We start from the raw sequence: 25,019 nt of genomic DNA, 5'->3' as shown, positions 1-25,019 counted from the left end.
TCCTAACTGGAAAGCGATATCCAGATCTTGTGCTGATCTGGATATCAACTCTTCTTCGACCCTGACTCTGTCACCTCTTCGAAGAAGGCAAGGACGCGCTTGGCGAAGTTAAATCGAGTTCTCCTACCCTTCGCAACCCGTTCGAACCTTTGAGAGAAACTGCGCCTCTGTGCCCCGCCGAGGCACATGCGCAATGTCTTTCTTGCCGGAGAAATTCGCGCCGGGGGGGGGGAGAGGAGGAGGAGGAGAAGGAGGTGAGGAAGCGCGCAGGCGCGCCTTTGGTGCTCCGGGGGAAGCGGCGCCTCCTTCCTCGCACGCTTGTGACGCGTGGCTCCGAGCCCCTCCTCTGGCCCGGCTTTCCATATAAATGCCGCCTCGCTGCGGCCTTTCTTCCTCTTCTGCCTTTTCGCGGTGTTCCGCTCCCCGGTGTTCGTGTTGGTTGCCGTCCCGCCGTCTCTCTGGCCGCCCGGGTCTCTCGTCGCCTCCTATTTTTCCTCTCCTTTTTCCCGCGAGGTGCCGCTTCTTCGAGCTGCTTCTGCTCCGCCGCCTCAGCGCAGATTTGCGCTCTTTCGCTGGTCGCCCCCGCAGCCTATGGCCCTGGAAGGCGCCGTTGCCGCCTCCTGTATTTCTGCTGTAGGTTCCCACATCACTCTTTAAAAATTCCGCCTAAAAAGAGAAGACGATTTACCAAATCTTTCGGGCCGTTGTCTCACGTGAGTATGCGATTATTCGGGGCCTGATTTCTAGATGAAGCGGGGTGGGTACCCTGGAGGGGAGGAGGCCCCTCGGGGACTGAAACTTGCACTCCAAAGGCGGCGGGAAAGGGAAGGAACCTTCGACGCGGCGCGTGTGTGTGTGTGTGTGCGTGGGTGCTGGCATATCTCACAGGTGTTGTGGAGTGGGAGGGGGACACCCACCTTCTGGGGAGCATCGTAGAGGGGCTGCCCTGTGACATCGGCGCGAAGTTCTCGGGAGGAAGAGCCTCCCCCGCCGACCAAGCCTAGACTAGACGCGGGGAGGCGGTCGTGCCTTGGTCGCCCTCTTCCGAGGAGGCATTTTAACACGCTAGAAGCGGAGCACAGCGGCTCTGTACGGCTGGCTGGCTGCTGGGCATCCCGTCCCAGTTGGTGTCTGAGGATGGGGAGCGCGGGTGCTTCGCGCCGTTTGGGGGTGCATCTCCTTGCGCCTCGGCAGTTCCTCCTTACTTCCGAAGCGGGGGGAAAGCGCCCGAGAGGTCGGCGGTGCGTATGCCTGTGTCGGAGGGAGAGAAGCGGCTTCTGTTCTAACATGGCGGACGCTCGCGTGGGCGGAGAAGGACCGCTGTCTGCGGCGGGGCGGACGCCTGGTCTGCTCCGGCGCCGGGCATTTGAGGGGAAGAATCGAAGGGGATCCGAGAAGCGGGAATCCAGGAGTAGCGCCCGGCGGAGGACATAGTGGAAGGGCTCGGTGGCGGCGGCGGCGGCTCAGCTAACATGGCGGATTCCTGTGGAAGGGAGTGGGAAGCTGCTGCCGCCGCCGCCGCTTGTGCGGCTGCCTCAGAACTGGGTCACTTCGCAGGGAAAGGCTGAAGGAGCAACAGCCGTTTAGCCTGTTGTCACTGAAGGGGGAGGCGAGTGGAGACGACCGGGGTCGGGTGGGTGGGCGTTGTCAGGCTAGGAGGAAGATCCCTGGTTGCCCTGCGAAGCCGGCGTGGTCCTCTCCTAAGCCCGGGAACGTGATTTTGTCGGGAGGTCTTCCTCTGGGTGGATTGGGGAGATTGGGCTCAGGACACTGAGGAGCCCATTTTGTGACAGGGAACGACCGCTGGTAACATGCCAAAGCTTTCTTCCCACCTCCTCGATGTGCGTGGACGGGAAGGTTGAGCTCAAGCTAGACTGGTTTATGGTTGTTGGTTGGCACCAAAATAAGGCTTCTTCTTCCCCTTGTGAACGTTGAGGATTCTCTGAATTCTGTTTCTGATACTGGAAATGAAGAGTTGGTGATCCTGTCACAGATTAGTGTGTTACTAAATTGCATATTTTGGCTGACTGAAGTGTGGGAATTAAACTACAATGGAAAGGTGAAGAGGGTCTTTGCCTGGAAAAATAGTTTTGACATAATTCAGGCACCAGCATCTCCTATCCACTCTTTGACATGTAATTGTCCTTCATTAGGGTATCAAGTGGATATTATGACAGTTGACAGCATAAAGTGACACCAATTTCACCAGTACTCTCCTTTACATCAGAATGAGTGGCATTAATATCAGAGCCTTCCTTGGATCCTAACCTTTAGTTTACTAAAAATAAATAAAACAAGCCCCTTAACAATGTTATTTCATGACCAAAAACTATTAGAGATCCATGTATTTTCCACCCTAATTGTTGGGGATGTTTGTGTCATATCAAAGAGATTCGGTACATAAAAAATGCTTCTATCTGTACAAAATTTACAGCAGTTCTGTTGGTCAGAAATCCACAGTATTACAATAAGCCAAAGTGACATCAAAGAATGTCTTCAGTTTTTTGGGATTTTTAGGAAGATAGCTGCTAATCTGGAATGATACAGGGTCTCTTGCTTGAACAGAGGGTTGGACTAGAACATCTCCAAGGGCCCTTCCAATGCTGTTTGTATCTGTTGCTGCAAAAAGGAGAGGATAGGGAAGAAGCAAGAAAATACAAAAATTTGGCAGATTTTGCAACTGTGAAAAGTGCTGGCCAAGCAGTTTCTTTAAAAATGCTTAATAAATACAAATTATCTTTTGAATGGTCTATGCTATTAATCTAACTTTAAAATTTAAACCCATTCATGCTGCTTCAGGTAATATGAATTGATACTATATCAATCTACTTGGACTCTTAGTGTAAACAAGCATTTTCTGCTTTAATTGTTTTGGAATAAGTAGAACCAACTCTGATTTAGTTGTAGGTGAGCAGAAGTATAAGTTAGGTATTACTAAACATATGTAAAGGAAAACATCCAAATTTGGGGATACAGAATTAATACTGGGTTTTGTTTTTTTGCATGACTGTTTACAACTAAGGTAAGATTAAAGCCCAACATAGTTATTTTGTAGTCAGGAACAAGAATTTATACACTGAATTCCTCCTTTCTTACCTAGTGCTTGTCAGGTAATTGCAATTGGTTTCTTGTAAAAAAAAAATGCAGCTTTTAGAAAACATTGGAAGAATATGTTTAGCTGTTACAAAGTTATTTCTTTAGTCTGACCTATTTATGAAAAGATTTGGATAGATAAAATGAATATAACTGTAGTGCTTCTCAGTTATGATACAACTTGACAAACATTTTACCCTGGGGTTGGAGAAAAAATAATGAAGCTATTTAATGTCACAAGATCTTTAATTTGGTCATAATATTAATACATAAAAATTAACACCTTGTTTATATTGATCAGAATTGGCAGTCTTGATTTATAATAACTGATGTGGAAAGCACCTTAACTCTGCCCCCTTTCCCAGTATAATAAAATTGTTACAGATTATTAATTGAACATGCATCAGAACTCATATTAAACACATGAGAGAAAGGCATATTGTTCTTGCACAGAGTGGCCCTTCTATTCTTTATTTGATATTGTTAATGCTTGTATTATCAGTTTACATAGGAAGTATATGCTCTGGAAGTATAAATGAAGTTTGGAACTCAGCACCTTTAGAAAGAAAGTACAATTTGTATGTATTTCAAATGAAAATGAAACCTAGCTTTTTAATGCCGGTAAAGATTAAGAAGCACAGTTCTTGGGTTTATGTATAGGAGTCCCATAAGAAACAGTATCATTAGCTGTCCGATTTTTGCTTCTTCTTCACAGTGCTGTAGATAACATTTGAAAATTATGTGTGTGTTAACAGCTGGGAGTGTTTTTAATCAAGTCTTGTGGGTGGGTTCTTCTAACACAGCTGACTAATGAATGATCTTGGTGAAAGGGGAGGAGAGTCTGTTCCAGTCTGGACTGGTCTTGCCCAGTTCTTTACTTCCTGTGGTGTCAACAGTACTGTTGCTGCCATGGCTTGTAAAACATGGCTTGTGAAATAACATGTCTCCAGCCCATATGTCTCAGTAGGATTGGTGTCCCCTTTCATTCTTCATTTGCCCACTTATAGCACAGCTAGGAAGCTTCTGTATCATACAACAGGCATATTAACCTATCCCACCTATAGAGAAGCTGGCAGCTGATGAACTATAACAAACCTCAGAGCAAGCCTCAAAGTGACAAATTTGGGTTAATTAAATTGAAGGATTTATTGCACACAATAGATCTTCTGTTAGGGATTTTAATAATATCAAGCCAGTTGAACCATCTGGGAAGATAACAAAAATTGATTATTCTATTTTTGATTTGTTTTTTTCTCTAAAGGTAAGCTTTACCTTTAACTTAAAATTTTCTTCTAGTACAGATTGTTAATTCAAATATTACTTGCTTTCTTAATCATGACTTGGAATGAAGGAAGAAAGACAATACATTTAAGAAACCAGCTTAATTATATAGAACATGATAAAAAATAGCCCTTTTGCTAACAATAGTAAGTTTCAGGGTTGCTGTGAAAAACAAATATTAAAGGAATTAAATATGGAACTGAAAGGAGAAGGTAACATTCATGTAATTCATTTTGAAACATTTATTGACTTTAGCACATCTGGGCAATGAATTTTAATAGTAAGTAGTTAAGCATACAGTGTGGTTATGCACAAATAATGCTTCATGGTTGTGTATAAATCTTGTTATAACTTGACATTTTCAAGTATTTTCTTCATACAATACTACTTAATAAACTTCTTGGAAGTACTGAATCTTGGTGTTATACTAAAACTTCTTACTATTCTATTGATAATAAATGCATACGAATCACAACTGAAAAAGACAAAAAAAGTCCCACTTTGTGTTAGAAACTATACACTAATTGTCTATATTGACAGGAGCCTACAGAGAGATTCTTGTATGTTTGAAATATTTAACTCATTTTGAGAAGACTGTATAATTTCTGTTGCATGTTTATCTTTGCCATGAAAAGGATGCACTGCAAATACACGTAGTAATATTTATGTACATGAAATGGATACAAGACAAGATGACTTTTGTATGGCTGCTATGTGTATCCAACAATTGTAGTTTGTAAACTGATTTATAATTCTTTTTTTTTAATTGATTATTTTTTTAAAAAAATCCTGTGTATTGGTTTCATAAATGAGCATTAAAAGTTCTTGAATGGATGATACCTAAAGTAGGCATTTAACACAACGATAGAATATTTAGTCAAAAGGATTTCATATTTAAGAGAACTTTATTTTTCTAAAAAAATTACACATAATCAAAACAATATTTAAACTTATAAAATATATTTCATATACTTATCTAGTCATTGCTTTACTAATAGCTACTATACAAAAGTATGATCAGAAGAAAATATTATTGTAAATTTTTACAAAATATTACAAAAGCCCATAGTAACACATATTATAGAATTCTTTGCTAGATATTGATATATTGATATATTTGACATTTAAAGATTCTACATTGAAGTCACAATCCAAAAAGTAAATAATTACGCAACCATATGATATGATTTGATATTTGAGTTTTTGATAGAAGTATGTTATGGTATGTTAATTCTGTTATGGATTCCATTAACTAAGAAAACAACTTAGGAGATTTTGAAGCAGCCAAAGTACATGACCCATATTGAACTATTGGTTGGATGTGCAGGCTCTTAAATAGGGCTTATTTGAGGGGGTAGGGCTTATATTTGGCGCATATGTGTAAAACATGCTAAGTCTTTTTGGGGCGATAAATCTTATTTTCAGGGAAACTGGTAGGCTGCATTCTGAAAAATATTAGACAAAAGGGAGAGGTAAATAGAAAATAGAATAACAAAGAGAATTATGTAATATCACTGACCAACCTTCATTCACATCATCCCTCCAGCTAGTGTTCCTATTCCTATGGTGCTTGTGTGAACATAATTTGCTACCAGAGGGAGGGATTTCAGCCCATTCCTTCTGTTCGATCATTACATTGCAGAGGTAGATAGGTACACTACCACTATCTTAGCAGAATTGCAGTAGACCCTCTGGCATTTAGCTTATCTTGTCCCATTCACAAAGCACAATTTATTTATTATGTCGGCTTATGCTGAAATCCTGTAAAAGCTTGCACCAGTAAGATTCACACAAATAGCAGCTGCTTTAGTTAGTAATGCTTCAGTGTATGGGTTATAGACAGGAAAGAATTCTGCTGTATAAACCTAACTTTGCTTCACAGTTGCTCTCACTAAAATGATTGAACTAGTTTCTATATGGAATTTACCTGTTGGAAGTGCAAAAATGGATGGCCAGTCACATTCATTTCACTTCCATCTGTGAAATGGTGGTCTGTGTGGATTTAATTATTAGGTCTCACTTCTTATATACTTCCAGTTATTATCCATCAATTTTTAAAAGTTAGTCTTGCTTGCTTGCTTAGTCAGATTTTTCATTAAGCTTATTAGTCAAACATTGAATATGTTCACACAGGTTATTGTTTGATCGAACCTTGGTGATTTTAGGCTTAGTTAAGCTCTGTGTATCGTGCTATATTTCATTTTATGATAGTTTAGATACCCTCCCCAATATATCCAATTGCACAATTTTGCTGGATGGATTTTGGTATCCACAGGATTTAGTTACCCTGCACCATAAATTAGTCCTTTGTGGAATTTGCATACATGACCAATATGGTCAAGAATGTGCTCCTATTTACTGGTCTTTAAAAAGTCAATTTTTATTAAAAACAAACATGTTTATGACTCAGAATAGAAACTATTGCTCAGTTCTTTGTTTCACCTCAAAAATGTATTTACCAGTGTTAGTTTTTTCCCATACATCTAGGAGATATCTTTAGACCATACATTTTGAAACAGATGATAAACTCAAGTTTCCTGCTATTTTTATGACATAGGGGGCTGTGTGAGGAAATGGGAAGATGTCATGCTGTTGGGCCAGATGTGTGAAGCTGTATACTGATGTTTGAAATTTATTTTTGAAAAATGGGCCTTGGAAAACTGTTGTGAATTGAACAATTTTAATTAAATAGCATGCCAATGTATTAGAATCAACATAAGGGAATATTTGTTTTGTGAATTAATGATAAATACTTGGCTATATTTTCTTCATAGGGCAAGCTCTCTGATCAAGTTTACAACTATCCAGAGGGTTTAGGAGAAGTGCTTTATCGAGAACAGTTCGACTTCAACGCTGAGCCACCTTGGGAACCTAGCTGATGATAGTAGGGTTCCATCTCCTAACTTGTCCATGTAAGTCTGTTAATCATAGCTGATTTCTCAGCTATCTGAACAACAATAAACCACATGTTATTTTTAAGTTGATCAGCTAATGTTGTTCTCTGTTGTCAAATTTTGATATAATCCAACTGGTCATAATTCAGTAAAACTGCATTCAAAAATTAGTAGTATTGTAGCCTTATCAACAGTCTTCTAAGACTGTATATTTTTATTAATATTACAATTCAAAACATATTGCTAGTAAAAACTAAAAATATATTTTAAAACATTAAAAACAATAAAAAATGTTTAAAAATAGTAAAGAACACTAAAACTTCAAGCCATGAGGCTGCTGCAGCTGCTAATTCCTGACCCACATGGCAGAGACTATGCCATGAGGGTCCATCTTTTGCTAGTACTATCAGGCATGGTGGAGTTCATGGTTTTCTCCTGCCCACACAATTATAGTCCTGCTTCATTGTCTCTTAGTTACTGTAGAGTTACAATGCACATACATACACATAAGATTTTGATCTGATCTGACAACTTTCCTGATTCCTAGCAAATGCCTTGGCCAGTTTTCATTGCAAGATTCTTGGAAATAATTTGCTATTGTCATCTGATGACTGAGCGGAAGTGGCTGGACCATAGTAGCCTAGTTGGATTCATGTGTAAGGTAGGGGTGTGGTGGCTTGGCAGTTAAAGATGCTGAGGTTATCACCTGGAAAGATGGCAGCCAAGGTTCGAGGCCTGAACACCATGCAACAGGGTGAGCTCCCATTACTTGCCCCAGCTTCTGCCCATACCTAACAGTTTGAAAGCATGTAAATGTGAGTAGATAACTAGGTACCACTTCAGTGGGAAGGTAATAGCATTTCATGCACCTCTGCATATAGTCATGCTGGCCATATGACCACAGAAATGTGTTTGGAAAATGCTCGCTCCCTTTGCTAAGAAACAGATGAGCACCACCCCCTGAACTGGATGGTGGAAATCTTTACCTAAGGCAGGACTAGAACTCCGCTTCTAGCCTGGTGCCTTAAATCAAGCTAACTCTCCAGTTTCTTTTCTTTCATTTAGTTATGTCTCAATCTTGGAAACTGCCTGGACAAGTCTCTGCAGTTTTTATGGCAATTATTCTTGGAAATGGTATGCCGTTGTCTTCTTGCTAGGGCTGAGAGAAAGTGACTAGCCTGAGGTCACCCAGTTGGCTTCCTGTCTACAATGGGACTAGAAGTCATGGTCTCCCATGTTTCTAGCTTGATGCCATAAAAATGTCACCAAATTGGCTCTATTACTAAATTATCTGAAGACATATTTTTAAAGTGGATTGTAATCCTTAAATTCAACATTAAACACAAAAAGAATTTTCTATACAATAGTTTGTCTGCAAAATATTTGATACATCTCTGTTAAATCATTAACATCCAGGTAAACTGTCAAGAAGAAACATGTTGTAAGATCCTATGAGATAAGGGCTTATTTGTTTCGTAAGACTGAATAATCATATTATGTTAGTGCAGGCTCCTCTTGTCCAAACAAAAACTAAATACCTGCTACTACAATAGCAAAGTTTCCCAAGGTTGTCTTGAATAATTTGATTGCTAATATTTGCTAATCATTCTGGAAATTTAATATCTGCTCGAGTTGACTTACCACATTGTTTCTGTTCAAGTTCTACTCTGAATTGATTGAGGGAAAAGTCAATTAAATATTAATTTACTGCAAAGAGTATTAATTACCATTGCCTTGTCTGATTGTATATTCAAGTCCCATTAATATGTTTTCAGCTTTCTCTTCCATTGATGCTATAAAAAAGAGACTGTTTCTATTGATACTATGTAGGATGATTGTGGTTATAGTCGAATCGCTATTATCTGGGTTTGGCATCTGAATTCTTTAATTGTGAATGCAGAGGACTTTTATATTTCTGGAAGAAATAGTATAACAAAAACCACTGGAGATGATTACATCATTCAGTAGTAAGCTAGGAAACTGGGAAAGTGGTAGCTAAAGCTGTGGAACTTATTCATCTCAAGTGGACTTGAATTTTTAAGGTAGATTGAAACGAGTGGGCATATGTATTGCACTGGTCAATCTCAACCTGCAAGTTTTCCTGGATTCACACTATGGCTACACAATTACAATTTGAGTTAAGGAGATGCTAACAGCTTGACCACCTGGCTCTAAAGTTCCTTGTTACACTTCTCAATGCCTCCTTAACTCAAATGCCTATTTCTTTGAAGGCACATAGCTATTTGAGAACTTGGAACAGTATGTATGGTAGTTACTTTATGTGCTATTCTTTCTACAGCCTAAAAATTGAAGAAGATAGAGACATAGAATAACAAAGTTGGAAGCGACAGATATTAAATCCTTTTTTGCTACATGAATCTATAATATCTTTATTCAGAACAGTAGTTTTTCACATGAAGGAGTTATCCATCTATAACCCGAACTAAAATGAGCCTGAATTTTTCTTTTAACAGTTTGTTGCATAATTTTAAGGATCCAGCTCTAAGGCTTTGTGGCCTGTTCCTTGTGTTTCTTGGTTTATGACTGTCGGCTTTGCGGAATACGGCTGAGATGAAAGGATTTCTTGAGGATGCAAACTACTCCATTGGCATACTGGATGAAGGAATGAACATTGCAGATGTCATTGACAACTACATTTGTGAACATACCCTTGTAAGCTGTTTTCACATCCAATTTTCATTATATTTACTTTTACATAAACAAATCTTACACATATTTGTAAATCATAATTCTGAGGCAGTAATTAAGAGAAAACGACAAATGTTCTCTAAATTCATTGGCTTTTCACTAAAGTTTGCTCGTTGTTAACTGTAGATTAAAATGCTTCCTTTATAGACTGGAAAAAATAGTTTTTTTATTGGCGATCTGGGAAACTTGATCAAGCAACATATTCACTGGCAGAATGTGATGGCACCAATAAAGCCGTTTTACAGCCTAAAATGTAATTCCACCCCTGGTGTACTCGAGATACTATCGGCTTTTGGAACTGGGTTTGCATGCTCAAATAAAGTAAGTCTTCAGAGTTCCTCTTCTCATTCTCTTAAAATTTCTAGTTAATGCTGCCCTCACCGACATAAATGTAAAATTTATTCTTAACTTTTAGTCAATTGATTTTTAAAATTTTGTTTCTAAGATTTAAAAGTGATTTAAAAACAATATGTTTTCTATTTCAGACTGAAATGGCAATGGTTCAAGACTTGGGTGTTTCTCCTGAAAACATTATATTCACCAGTCCTTGCAAGCAAGCTTCTCAGATAAAATATGCAGCAAAAATTGGAGTAAACATCTTGACATGTGATAATGAATTAGAATTAAAGAAAATTGCTAGAAACCATTCAAATGCGAAGTAAGCTTAAATTTATTGATTTTAATGTGGTGGGAGTCAAGTAAAAAAAGATACATTTCTAAAGTGTATTTCTTGCATAGTAATATTTATTTACATGCATCTCTTTACATTTTTCAATTTAAAATGGATGATTAAGAATTTAGCAATTTTTGATCCATTCATTTTCTTTTTATGAATTACTTTTAAAAAGTACTAATCTTTATTGATAGTACTTTATCAACATACCTTAAAACTCCATGACACAGAAGTTGTTCCTGTCAAGATTATGTGGGCAGTCAAGAATAAGAAACACATCTATATTATATGTATATATCCCTATGTTGCTTGGGACTCTGGCTTGAATCAAATTTCTGATCAGATGACCATCTGTGAAAATTGCCTCAAGATCCCTTTAGTATCCAGAAAGTTTCAGAGGGGAAAATCAAGTACAAATCTAGAATGGCTCACTATGCTGTGTGATAGAATTATGGTGCTGCACATCAAGCTTTCTTCTAGGTTACAGGGATAGTAGCAGCATGAAAGAAGGATTATCTAAAAGAGATAAGCCTTTTAGAGGTAAGCATGTGATCATTAGAAATAGTAATTAAAAAAAAAACACCCCTGCTTGTCTAACTTGCCTTGCTCTGGTTGTTTACAGTTCTGGAAGTATCTTTTGTTATTCAAAGTATCAAAAAATGAGTTCGGCAGTAGAGACATTTCTTTTTCTAATTTCAAGTTCTGCATAAAAATATACTTGTAATATAGCCATGTAATTGGGTAATGATTTATAAATGTCAGATATGTTTTATTTTGTCCCATGTTACTGATAGATACTGAAGCATAGCACTTTATGATCAAATAATTGAATTAAAAAGAATAGTGGACAATATTTGATTGCATGAATTTATGGATAAATCTGTATTTGCTGTTGACCACTATTCTGATATTATAATACTCCAATAATTATATTTGGCAAACTGCCTATGTAGTAACTTATGTAGGCTGTGTTAATGGGAAAACAGACAATATGATTATTTCTGGAGGTACACATGCACCAATTCTTGGAGAAGATTATGATAAACCTGCAGCAATAAATATGTTATTCCAATGTCTAAGAGCAATTCTGCCTATTAACTGATACTCAGTTTGCAAATAGATCTTTTATTTTAGAGACCTGAAGGAATAGAAAATTTGAATTTCCATCAGTTTATTTAGGTTTTAGTGAAAGAAGTAAGCATTTATATTTGTCCATAATTAAAGAAAATGTATAAAATACTTTCTTCAGTTTGCTTCACTATCCAGCAGTGAACCATATTTAATGTATATTTTTAAAGGAATTTGGATTATGATTGTACTAAGGTAATGGCTTTTCATTGCAGCATTCAACAGACTTTCTGCTACAACAGTCTTTAGCAGCTGCATTTCCAACCCCCCCAATGTTTTTTCTGACTCCATGTTTTAGGCCCTAATTGGTAGTTTTCTCTCTGTACAGGATTGTTTTTATTAGGTTCCCATGACTCATCCGTCGACAGAATTGGAGTAATGACATCATAATCAACATGCTTCTGACAGTCTTCAGGCTTCACATGTGCTGATGCTGCTGTAAACCAACTGTGCTCCAATCATCTTCCCCTTCTCTTAGGCTCTTACTTCATATTGCCACAGAAGACATAAATGGAGATGAAGAGATGACTATGAAGTTTGGCACTACCCTGAAGAATTGTCGCCATCTAATGGAATGTGCTAAGGAGCTGAATGTCCAAATAGTTGGTGTTAAGTGAGTAGACCTGTAATATTTCTCCACTCCTTGCTGTCATCTGTATTGAAAAGGCATTAGGAATACATGAAAAATTAAAATTAAGGCTGTGAGGGTGACCAAAACTTTCAGTGTATGTTGCGAAAATGCACATAAGATTCCTTCTAGATTAGATTAGATTAGATTAGATTTCTTTATTGGCCAAGTGTGATTGGACACACAAGGAATTTGTCTTGGTGCAAATGATCTCAGTATCCATAAAAGAAAAGAGACATTCATCAAGACTCATAAGGTACAACACTTAATGATAGTCATAGGGTACAATAAGCAATCAAATCATACTAGGAAACAGTCAATATAAATCGTAAGGATACAAGCGACAAAGTTACAGTCATACAGTCACAAGTGGGAGGGGATGAGTGATAAGGAGTGATGAGGTGGTTAATAGTAATAGTAGTGCAGACTTTGTAAATAGTTGGACAGTGTTGAGGGAATTAATTGTTTAGCAGAGTGATGGCTTTCGGGGGGAAAACTGTTCTTGTGTCTAGTTGTTCTGGTGTGCAGTGCTCTATAGCGTCGTTTTTGAGAGAAGGAGTTGAAACAGTTTATGTCCGGGATGTGAGGGGTCTGTAAATATTTTCACAGCCCTCTTTTTGATTCGTGCAGTATACATGTCCTCGATGGAAGGGAGGTTGGTAGTAATTGTTTTTTCCGCAGTCCTAATTATCCTCTGAAGTCTGTGTCTGTCCTGTTGGGTTGTAGAACCAAACCAGACAGTTGTAGAGATGCAGATGATAGACTCAATAATTCTAGGATAAACTCTTGCAAATGAGCGTTTATAGCAGGAATCACTTCTCATATAGCTTTTTGCGTATACTAATATTTTACAGAAATATACTTTATATATAGCAGCAAATTGAAGGCATTCATGGTACCAAAATAAAGTTTCTGCTTCAAAGTTAGTTAATATTTAAAGCAAAATTGCAAACTATTAGATTCGGGATTAAAACATTTAGGTTCAATTATTCTTCAGCATTCTTCATGCATCTTGCTAATGAAGCTTTTAATCTTTGCAATTCATCACCTATACTATGTGTTAGCTCTTGATCTTCGTATTTATTTGCAAGATAAAATAAATTAACTTGATTTTAATTCAGCAATTTTTGTTAGCAGTTTAGAAGAATGGCTTTGTTAAGTGGAAATGGTTAAAAAAAAGAATATTTATTTCCCAAAAAAGCAATTTTTAAAGAAAAAGTCTTGACCATTGTGAAAATTATATATCATTAAATCAGTTATATTAGTTAAGCATATCTGTAAAGTAGTTGTGAAAAGGTACCAGATCATTTCTTCATATTGTGAGAGAATAAGAAATGCCCAACTGAATTGTGGAGAGAAAAAAATACTGGAAAACATCACCTACACTGATACTTAGTTTAATTATTTCTTAACTTATGTTTACCCAAGATTCTTTTTTATTAATATTTTGGCTATTACATAATTTGATGGATTTGAGAAATTAAAATATTTTTTGTACATTGTACCTTAATGTAAGCTAAAACTTTTTTGTAACAATAATGCAATGTTACCTCATGTAACTTCTAGTTCTTTCTTTTTTTATAAAAGGTTTCACGTGTCAAACCCTTCCATGGAATCTCAAGCATACAAAGATGCTATTTCTGATGCTCGTTGTGTATTTGATATGGCTGTAAGTACACTAAAACTTGAGTATTTGCACCTGTAAGTTCAGATCTTCTTGATACAAGAAGCTAGGAATCTGTACGGAGTGGGAAATGTGTTTGGAAAATTGGCTGTACCATTCTGGACTGAGTAACTCATGGTTTGTCCAAACTAAAACAGAGACATTTTGAGTGTGTTGCGGAAAAAAATATATCAAGAGATGTTTAAGGGAACAAGTAAGGAATGGCTTGCTTCCTTTGTGGCCTCTTTCCTTGTTCATTTTAATTGTTGCCATGTTTGAATTAAAATGCAGTATATCCCATGTCCCTCTCAAGTGAGTGGGCTAACAAATGAGATCTTTCAGGAAGTTTTCCAAGCCTTAGAAATGGTTTTCAGGGCGCACAGAGGATTGCAGTAGGAAATAAGAAACCTGTATGCTGTGACCAGAGTTCCCCATGCCATTTGTTGGATCCAAGCTACAATATTTACAATATTAGTTTCATTTTAAACTATAGAAATTCTTGTAGCAATGGAACAGGGTACTTAGTTGAGAAGTTGTATATAGAAGAGTAAACATTATTTGAAAAGAATAATATGTTATAAACCGCAAACTTCCTGCATTTCTATTTTAGGAAGAATTTGGCTTTACCTTGAATATGTTGAACATTGGTGGTGGTTTCACCGATCATGAACTTGATCTGGAAGAGGTATGAAATTAGATCCTTTTCCAATAAAGGAGATTATTTTCTTATAGAATTTGCCTGTCATTTTATTCAGTTCAAACTTCTGTTTACAGTACTATGAATGTAAACTATAAGGTTTCTTTGGCAACAAGCAATAAATATAGGAGTTTCACTTACAGTACAGCATGGACTCTGCTTATTTATCAAAATTGTATGGCCTTGCATACAAAGTGACTCTGGAGGACATATAACCGTTAAATAAAATAATATGTAAAAAAGAAGTCACTATTAAAAATACAAAACAGTCATTATTAAAATATAAACAATTTATATACAGTTGGTTGGCTTGGTTAGAACTTGAAACATCCACATATTGGATATACTTACCAAGAGCACAGCGAGTCCTTTGTACCCTAACATTGGGCTTACGTTCTCATTTCAGGAAAGCTATCTGTATAAATACCTGGACTGAGGCAGCCTTTACAATTATAGTTGTATATGCTTGGCTTCCATAAGGCCCCAAACCCTGATTCAGTTGGAATTCAGTATATGTGCAACATTAAGATATTTTCAATGTAATGAAGATTCTGAACCTATATTGTAGGTGAACCATTGCAGGGAAATGGGGCTTGAAGCTATGTCTTGTATGAGCAAAATCCAATTTTATGGCACCTTCAAAAAGGAAACAAATCTGGTTGTGGACAATAATTGTTGGACTCAAAAAATTATGTGGGTTATTGCAGCTAAAAAAAACCCAAAGAATTGTAGAAAATTACACAGTTTTAATCTTTTTTTAGAATTGCTGCAGTATGACAAAATGTATGCTTTTATAAATAATTGTGTGATACTGTTTTAATACTTCCCATTGGCTTGTATCACATTTATTTCAAAGGCAGTTTCATTGTTTTCCATCATTACAACATGTGAAACTGGTGTGATTAACAGTTTACAGGTAGAATAAGCCAGAAAGGGAAGCCATTATATTTAATCAGTTTGTTTATGGGCTCCAACTTTGGTTTATTCTGATTGGAAAATCATTCTAGAAGTTTATATAATATGATTGTTGGGGGGGGGAAAAAACCAAGAATAGTAAGTTTGCTATTAAAACTGCTCAGGGTCAAGAACTGCCAGTTATATATGGCTAAAATGGTTGATAGCCAAGAACATTGATAGCAAGAACATTGTATAAGGTAGCTGCCATGCGCTGTTCTGAGATCTCTTTAAAACAATGTTGTGTAGAATGACTAGATAGAGGAGCAGCAAGTTACTCTATTGAGCATGCATGCCTTTGGTGCAATTTCTAGGCTACAACTTGGAAGGGAGCAGTCAAAATCTTGGTCATCAATCACAGCCTTAAGCAACAACCGTGTCACATAACTATGTTCTTCACCTCAAATGCTGGATCTATCTAGTATGCAGCTGTAATACTAATAACCATTCATACATGTTTTCTTCATGAAGAGTAAGTTATGATAGTCATATTTTCTTCAGTTAATTTCCCACCAGGGAGTGAATGTATTTTATCTTATAGTTCAGAGAGTACCAGGGATTCCACAATTTTATCAAGTTGTGATTGTTCCAATTTAGCAGAGAATTTTCAAATGTTCATATTCTATTTTTTAGATTAATCGTGTTATCATTCCGCTGCTTGGTACCTACTTTCCTGAAGAATCTGGTGTAACTGTGATTGCAGAGCCTGGATGTTATTATGTTTCTTCAGCATTTACTCTAGCAGTTAATATTTTTGCAAAGAAAGCTGTTCAATCTGGTGACCCTTTCAATAAATGTAAGCAAAATTTAGCAAATTTTTAAATCGGTGTAAAAACTGTAAAGAGACTAATCACTATTCTGAATCCTACTCAAATATGATTCCCCTTTTAGATTGTTCAAGTTTTTCTTTTTAAGAGACGTCTAACAGGAGTTTATACAGAGTATTTTAAAATAAGCATTTATAAAGAAATAACAAAATCAAGCTATAGGAAGTTTTCCAGAAAGCTACATTTCTTGGAGTAGCTTTGTAAGAGGTAATTGTTAGAACAAAGGGCCCATTTAGTTAGCTTAATAAGAAAGCAGTCCTTAAATTGTTTTCTTTAGTTGCTTAAAAACTAGGTCATACTTGGAAAAAGTTCAGGCTGAAAGTTTTAAAACTGTAATATATTTCCTTGTAAAATATTTTTTCTTCATCTTTGCATCATACATATAACATCACTTTGAAGCTTTGAATTCATTTGTTCTGTATCTTTTTTCACAGTTGAAGAAAAATCTGTGTTTGTTTACAATTATTACCTACTTTTGTCTTTATATTCTCCTCCCTGCCAAATTATTGCGCTTTCCCTTTTGTCCTTTTTGTTCTTCAGCATTAATGAAGTCTTAGCAAAACTTCTGCTAGTTGTTTGGACTATACCATCTCAAACACTTTTCAAAAGTCTTTGAAATACAACAGCTAGCTTTTGCCAGCTAGTAATTGTTTGTCATTCCTTGTCAGGCAATCCCACTGGTAATTAAGCACTTTTCCTGCCTTTGACCTTTCCTTTGGAAGAAAATGTTCTTTGTAAGTGATATGTGTGCTAATGTGCCTGGTCTTCTATTGCCCTTGCTTCTAGAATGGGTAGAGATGGGAACTGATCATCTGATTCAACAGCATTCCTTGAAACTTTCAGTTGCCTTGATGTCAATTTATCAAGTTTTTACTGGCCTGTTCCCAGAAAGATTCTTCAAACACTTTCTGAAGCAGAGCAAAATAAAAGAAGCACTTACATAGTTAACTGAACAGTGGTCTCAAGTTGTCTTCTCTGGTGCTTGGATCTTTTTCATCTATAATTAGGGGTCTCATTCATATCATTAGGTTGGTTTTCTGCCTTCTTGATTTTGCTGTGAAGATTTCTATTGTGTCTCATCCTTATACTCCACATTTGATTACTTGTGTAGTTTCATGTTCCTTATTAAATCCACAACTACTTTGATAAGCATTGTTCAGTTGCTGTCACTTCATCTGGTCTACTCTCTGTGACTTTTCATGTAGCTCAAGTCAAGATCAGCAGCATTAAAATCACAACTGTACCTATTGTAATAGGTTCTCCTATGTCTTCTTCGTGGTCACTGCCTTGGAATTACTGAGACCTCAGCTGACCCATATGTATCCTCATAAAGTAATATTCTGATTCTGTATCATCTGATACTCCTTCCTTTTTTTCATCAGATGCCACTATATATGCACTCAACACAGTTTCCTTCAGATTAGAGTTGCCTTTATTAAGGAGAAATTGCTCTAAAAGACAAGTGCCCTTGGCTGAAAATACAGCTGACCAGCCTGGATGATTCAGTAATTGAAAATATTCAGGGTTCCATAAATCCTTGATATTGTCTTGCAGATTTTTCAGGTTTTTTAAAATATAATTTTATTAAAGATATTTTTTTAAAAAATAAGCTTAATAAAAGTAAGGCAAAATGAGAAAGCTAAAAGCGCAAAAAAAGAGAAAAGAATGTGCCTCCACTTTCCTTTACAGCAGTTATAAATACAATTATAAGTTTATTTCTTACTGTACAATTATAACTTTGCAGGGTCTTTCATCTTTGCAAATCTTTCATCCATTTTGTTTTAAAAGCAATCAGTTTGGTATCAAGTGATTTAGTCAATTTAATAATCTTCTGTGACAAATCCTGTGTAATTCCTATCTCAGCAACTTGTTCAAGCAATCTTCATTGTCATCACTTTTCTGGTTGCCATTGTAATATTGTAATCCAAAAAGTGTCTCAAACAAGGAGAGAGGAAAACACAAACTGTTTGTCATCTTACTGTGCCCTTAATACTTTCTTCTCTAATGGCACTCTGTGGTTAAAATCAGCCTCACAATCCAATAGTCAACAAAACAGTCTGACTCACATTACCTTTATCTTCTCTTTTGTAAAACCCACCAATTGCCTGTACTCAGCAATAGTAAATAAAACCATTCCCATAAAGGGCTGATTTGTTTGTCTAACTTAATTCCAAATTTATTCAAAAGCAATTTCATCAAAATTATCTTTTAAAGCAACTGCCCCTTTACCTGTGTTATATTTTACAATAACTGTTGCTAGCTTTTACCAAGAGTTTTTAAGTCTTAAAGCCCCTTTTATTGGAATTCACTAAATGGAATTGTATCCTGCTGCTTAGAAAATCCTTTTTAAGCTGTAAATCAATTGCATCCAAAAGTGATTAAAAAATGAGGTTTGGCTCAACTTTCTGTCTGCATAATGGGCTCCACAATAGGCTGTGAGCTTGGTTCAAATCCCTCAAACTCCTAGCTGCCCCACATGAGCTAGAAACCAACTCATGCAGCTATCTGGAGTGCAAGTGGGCGATCTCAGAATTTCTCCTTTATCTGGTAAGACTTGCATGGACCAGTCTGGCTGCTGCTTTTACTGTAAATGCTTACAGGATGTCTAGTTTGCCATGACCCTCGCCAGAAGCTCTGGCAGTTCTTTTAATAGCTTATGGCAAAAAATAATAATTTTTTTTTCAATAAAGTGTTTTGGGTGATTATAGTCATTTTTTCAGAACTCCCTCCTTACTAATTATAGTGGAAGCAGGATTATCAGTATAACTGTCCTCATTTCATACTGATAGACAGGGAAGACAGTCAGATGCCACGGTACTCTAAATTTATGTTGCAGCTGACCTTTTTTTGTACATGTTGAATCTTTACCATTCTTATTTGTGGGATAAAATGGCCACTTTTGAAGTATGTTTACTGGAGGACAAGAAGAAAGTAGTGAATGTGGGTTTTTTAGATGTCTTGAAGTAACAGATGCAAAAATATAAGGATAGTGTTGTAACAACTGTTTTGGCAGGAGTGGAGGCCTTAGCAGACATGCCTGTTTATAGGTCTTGTGATATCTCAAGAAATAACAAATCAACCCATGATCTCATCAGTCTTATATGTTCAGAGTTATGAAACACCATAAAGAAAATGGGCATTAAATTGTCATTCTCTAGTTCCATTTCTCGTATTATGTCCTAGCCTATTTGCATCAACTTTTGCGTAGCCAAGGAGTTCGTTAACATCTTTAGCAGATTGCCTTCTTTGTATTCTTCCCTACAATTATATAAAAATGCCAGATTCCATCCTTTCAGTGAGAAAGAGGCACTGTGTATCAGTAAGCATTTCCTTTGGCTTAACCATGATTCAAACCTGTATTTTTATTAGCTAGGTGGACATTTTCTAGCATGAGATAACTTAAAATCATAGAATCTTTTTTATATTGCAATTTAACCTGAGAGGGAAAAAGTACCTTTTTTCCCATTGACAGAGATTGTTTTCAATCTGCATTGTCACATATTTCAGTGGATATTTTTCTTCCATGTTTTGCTTTTCTGAATCTTTTTACCTTACAAATTCTTCTCAGCATTCCACCCAATGGATCCAAGATCTCTTTCTGTTGTATTATAGACATTTCAAGGCTCCTAAGAGTGCATTCCACTGAGCAATAGTTTTGTAAGGAATGAAACATAGACATGTCCTCATTTTTGTGTATTGCATTTGGCAATATTTTCCATGTCTTTATAGCTTAGTTTTCTGCAATAAAGCAACTAATTTAGCTATGTTGTGCCTATGATATTTTTGCAACGTAGTCTTCCAGAAGCAGGGATTCAAGTTAGAAATCTTAGAAATCTTACATTTTAGGAAAAGCCAACCAGAATTGTACTGTCTCCTTTTGATGGTGTTCCCTATATATATTGGCTTATGAAAAGTAGTCATAATATTTCAGCCATTCATTTTTATAGAACATTATTTGATAAATATATAGACACAGGTAGCCGCACTGTTAGGGAGAGCTGTACTTTTTTCAGTTCTTCTTGCCCAACATTGAGTAAGCTTGCTAATTGCTTATATTAGGATGCAAATATGATGATGATGATGAAGTTGCTTACTTACGTTTCTTCAACTAGTTATCTGTGCATTTACTTCTTGCACTTGGCAGGTACCTTTTCCGACCAGCCTGACCAGCAGCTAAAGAGTTTGGATACTATTGTGGGGAGGCACAAGAATTAGCAATGTGCATAGCACATTAGCCTCCTACCTAAATATCTGATATCAGATGTTTCTGATGCTGAATCTGTGTAGGTGCAGCTCCATAAATGCAAATGTACAAATGACCACTTGAAAAAAAGCAACCTATTGTAATTTGCATCTTTGTGATCAGATGGTATTAAGCAAACAATAAGTTTTATATGCGTTACCTAACCATTTGTTGTAAAATGTTTTTATATATTTCGCTAAGTTCATGCTTCTTTCTTCTAAATCTATTAACTGTTTTCATACTCCTGTAACATGCACTCATAGAAAAACTATAGCATTTAAAAACAAAGCACCACCATAAATTGAAATTTACTGTGTAATTTGTATTTGATTGCTTATTATACAGTGGAAAAAATGCAGAACGATGAACCAGCCTTCATTTACTACATGAATGATGGTGTTTATGGTTCTTTTGGAAGAAAGCTATCTGAGAATTTGACTACTGTTCCAGAGGTTCACAAGGTAAGGGCATACTTATATGCTACAGGCTAAAGGCTTTGGTATATTGCTTTGGACTACATTTTGTTATCATTTGCGCTCCTCATAAGTAAGTTGCTCAACAGTTGCTGTTCTGAGTAATACATAACTGCCAGAACTGTTTTTCTTTAGAAATACAAGGAAGATGAGCCTCTGTTTGCAAGCAGTCTTTGGGGTCCATCCTGTGATGAGCTTGATCATATTGTGGAAAGCTGTCTACTCCCTGAGCTGAATATTGGAGACTGGCTGCTCTTTGACAACATGGGTTCTGGCTCTTTGGGTGAACAACCTGCTTTTAATGATTTCCAGAGGCCACCCATTTACTATGTAATGTCAATCCGTAACTGGTAAGCTTACGTTATGTTATTGTGCTGCTGCTGGTAAATTAAACGAAGGTATATTTCTGTTATTTGAGAATAAAAGATTTCTAACATTGTTATATCAAAAGTTAAATCATAATTGATGTGTTTCCTCAATTATATTTCAATTTTTAGACAGGATCCCTTTCCCCCCATACATACATGGCACGTATTAAATAGACTTTGATGAAATGTAAGGACCTTGTACATTTGAACAATGCAAGCTATATTGGGAGGGGGTGGTATTCTTTACATTTCCATTCAGTTTGAAACATGATTCATTTTCACAGATAAGCTTTTTTGGCCTCATAGAAGAAACAAGTAGCAACTTAGTAATGATACAAAAAAAACCCCACCCTTTTAAGGAAATTATTTCTATATGCTACAGCAAATAAATAATAAAAATGACTTCTGGGCATAATGGCTGGAAATAATTAAATATTTGCTTGTTTTTTTGCAATTTTGCATGATTCTTCTTAGAGTTGGAACACAGTATCACTGGAATATTCCAAAATTTCTTTGAATAAGAACGTTTACCCTGCTGTATTACAATGCTGTTGCTTGAATGTCTGTATTTTCACTTCAGGTGTGAGATGCAAGATGCTGGATTTATCTCTGACACGCTGATGAAGAATTTCTGCTTTGTGCCTTCTTGCATTCAGCTGAGCTCTGAAGATGGCTTTTCTATTGCAGTTTAAACAGGCACTAATGCTACATTTAGCCTTGCAGTTGCTCATCTATAATCTTGTCTGGTCACAACATTCCAGAGTGAAAGAAAAGTGGAACAATCTTGAATGAATTATTGAAACTTGAAATCAATTGGGACCAGGCAAACCAGCTACAACTAAATTCACTGGGGGAGTAAAGCTTACATAATAAACATCCCGAAATGTCAGATCATTTAATAGTTAAACAAAATATGCAACAAAATGGATGACTTAGTTGAGATGGAAACCCATCACTTGGGTTCTCTGTTAAACAGTTTACATACAAGTACAGTTTTTATACTAAGGATTTCTGTTAGAAAGTCTTGTAAAGTTGTCTTTCCCCAGATATATGAAATATCAAGGGAAACAAGTGTGAATTTGTTAGCAATGTTAGTATATTTAGAATGTGTAAATTTGTGCTTTGAACTGTAGTTTAATAAATGTAAAATTGCATCATAGTATTTGTTGTATTTCACCCTTGTTCCCTCTCTTGTATGAATGCAATAAAATTTTGTGTAGATTTTACTGTTCCCTGGAGCTAACACAGGGAAGAAGTCTAAGCAACAATGATAGTTTAAGTACAAAAACATGGAAGTTAAATTGAAAAAACTTTAGATTTAATTGGCAGAACATTAAATCATGACTAAAAAATAAACTAAATTTATAACACTAAGTTCAAAATTGAAGTGTAGGTAGGGAGCTTTCTGAAAATTTGATTTAAGATTAAGCTTTTGTTCTTTTGAATATTGAAAGCAAGACTATAATTCTGAAAATAGGATATAATTAGATTTCAAGAAACTACAGCAGTAAACATAGAAATTATTGAAGCTTTTACTCATTATTACTTAGACTCTTCCTATACTTTGATTAATTTTAATTTATTTTACTAACCTAGTGGTCTTGGTAGCTATTTTTGAAATGTACCAAGTCAATTTCAAAGTGGAATTTGTATATCTAATTTGGTGATGCAAAATGGGCTGCCAAGTGTAAATGCATTTTATATTAGTGCCAATTGGTAGAATGTTTATGCCTCAATTTAGTGGAGCTAAAATGCACTGTTTGCTAGAGGAACATCATTATAGAAAATGGTTCTCTACAGCATGAACATCTAAAATTACAGGTACTATATTTGAGATGCTTTTCACTTGCATGAATGGTTTTTACAGCTAAATCTAAGTGACCCTGAGCACTGACCATGGCTGTGACATTAAAGCACAATAAAAACACAAACTAATTCAGTTTTCCAATTCAGGCAAAAGACAAATCACTTTCTAGCATTTTGATCCAATGTCTGCCAGGGTTCTGTCAGTCTGGAAAAAGGGGAAAACTGTCATAATTCCCCCAGTGTCTCTAATGATGCCCATGACTCTGCTATAAGTTTTTAAACTATTGTGAGTTTAACCAACTCTGTTGTAAATGGTACAGTCACCTTGGAAATGTCTGTATTGTATTTGAGAGTTTGCCATAAAAACTGGTTTGAACTTAGTATATATTTGAATTTATATGCTAAAACCTATCTTCTGTTTACAATATTGTAATATCAGTTTTGGAATAACACAAATATAAAACTGAATGATTTATATATAGCAAATTAATCAATGGAACTTTGTCTTGTATATAGTAGAATTATTGCTTTTGGAACTGTCTTATCTGCATTCATATGGTCATCTATAATAGAAAATAATCAGTGTTCAAATGCAGCAAACGGTGCATTTAACACTGCTTATTAACTAGTTAGTAGGTGTAATGAGACAGGGAGGGACTATTGCAACTATGTGTCTCTTGAACTATTGTGGTAATTGCTTAATTGCCATTGGTCTCAAATATATATTTTACATGCTGACCTTAGTTTCATTTAATAGTTCAAATCTAAACATCCTTCATTAGTTAAAACAAGTGAATTTTGGTATGAGATCCTGCAGAGGGGGAGAATAATTTTGCATAAGGGTATATATCTACCATTAGTGCATGGATCACAACATTGGTGAGCTTTTTTTGACCACATGAACAATTTTTTTTTTTGTAAATTTTATTTGAGTTTTCACAAAGAGAAAAAAAATACAAATAAAACATCTTTTTTGAAAGTAGCGCAATCCCGGGTTACATTTCTTCGTACAGATACAAATTCAGGTTCATGCTCATTTTTATATTCTATTCCATATCTTATTACTATTTTACATTTTCTGCATAGCTTCTCCCCTCTTTTAATTTTCTCAATTTTATTTTAATTATTTCATCTCAATTCAAATCATTGTATTTATATTTTTTGTCCTGTTTCAATTATCTATTATCTTTTCTCATTAAACAAAATTTCTCCTGTAGTTACTGATTGGAGTATGACGCCTTTATATCTTTTCCCTAAAGTTGTAACATTCAATATAATACATAACTTCCATTCGGATTCTGCTTGGTGCATTCTTAAAATACACACTATTCTTAAAAAAAGAAAAAATTATAAATGTATATAATTAAAACAACATTCCATTCCAATTCAATTCTATCAATATTAATATTCATTAAAGTCTTAACATCTTTAACATTACGTTTCAATTAAATATACTTCTATGGGAACAATTATAAGCTTTCCATAGTTAATTCCCCCCCTTCACTTATATTTTATAAAACATTAACTAATTATTCACTTATTTTATTCACAAACATTTCACTAAATTACACTGTTTTATCCC

The 25,019-nt window shown here is 35.9% G+C and overlaps 1 protein-coding gene across 2 annotated transcripts; it reads left to right on the top strand.

The window, feature by feature from the left end:
* Positions 1–393: 393 nt before the first annotated feature.
* On the top strand, positions 394–23,927 carry AZIN1 (antizyme inhibitor 1). Of its 2 annotated transcripts, none has more exons than XM_026690104.2 (12): positions 394–713; positions 7,149–7,286; positions 9,743–9,941; positions 10,125–10,298; positions 10,463–10,635; positions 12,257–12,391; positions 13,994–14,075; positions 14,680–14,754; positions 16,354–16,516; positions 21,136–21,251; positions 21,399–21,613; positions 22,212–23,927. In XM_026690104.2, exons 3-12 carry the CDS (start codon positions 9,840–9,842, stop codon positions 22,321–22,323), a joined length of 1,347 nt encoding a protein of 448 aa, XP_026545889.1. In that variant the 5' UTR covers positions 394–713; positions 7,149–7,286; positions 9,743–9,839; the 3' UTR covers positions 22,324–23,927. The 2 variants fall into 2 exon arrangements, with proteins under 2 accessions (XP_026545889.1, XP_026545893.1); XM_026690108.2 differs by lacking the exon at positions 394–713 and adding an exon at positions 885–1,241.
* Positions 23,928–25,019: the final 1,092 nt, after the last annotated feature.

This window comes from Notechis scutatus, chromosome 3 (genome assembly GCF_049901735.1).
Source record: "Notechis scutatus isolate UNSWTSFEM ecotype Mainland chromosome 3, rNotScu1.2, whole genome shotgun sequence".
NCBI classification, from domain to species: Eukaryota; Metazoa; Chordata; class Lepidosauria; order Squamata; family Elapidae; genus Notechis; species Notechis scutatus.
Note: the sequence above shows the minus strand (reverse complement) of the source record. Positions and strands in the feature narration are given on the sequence as shown.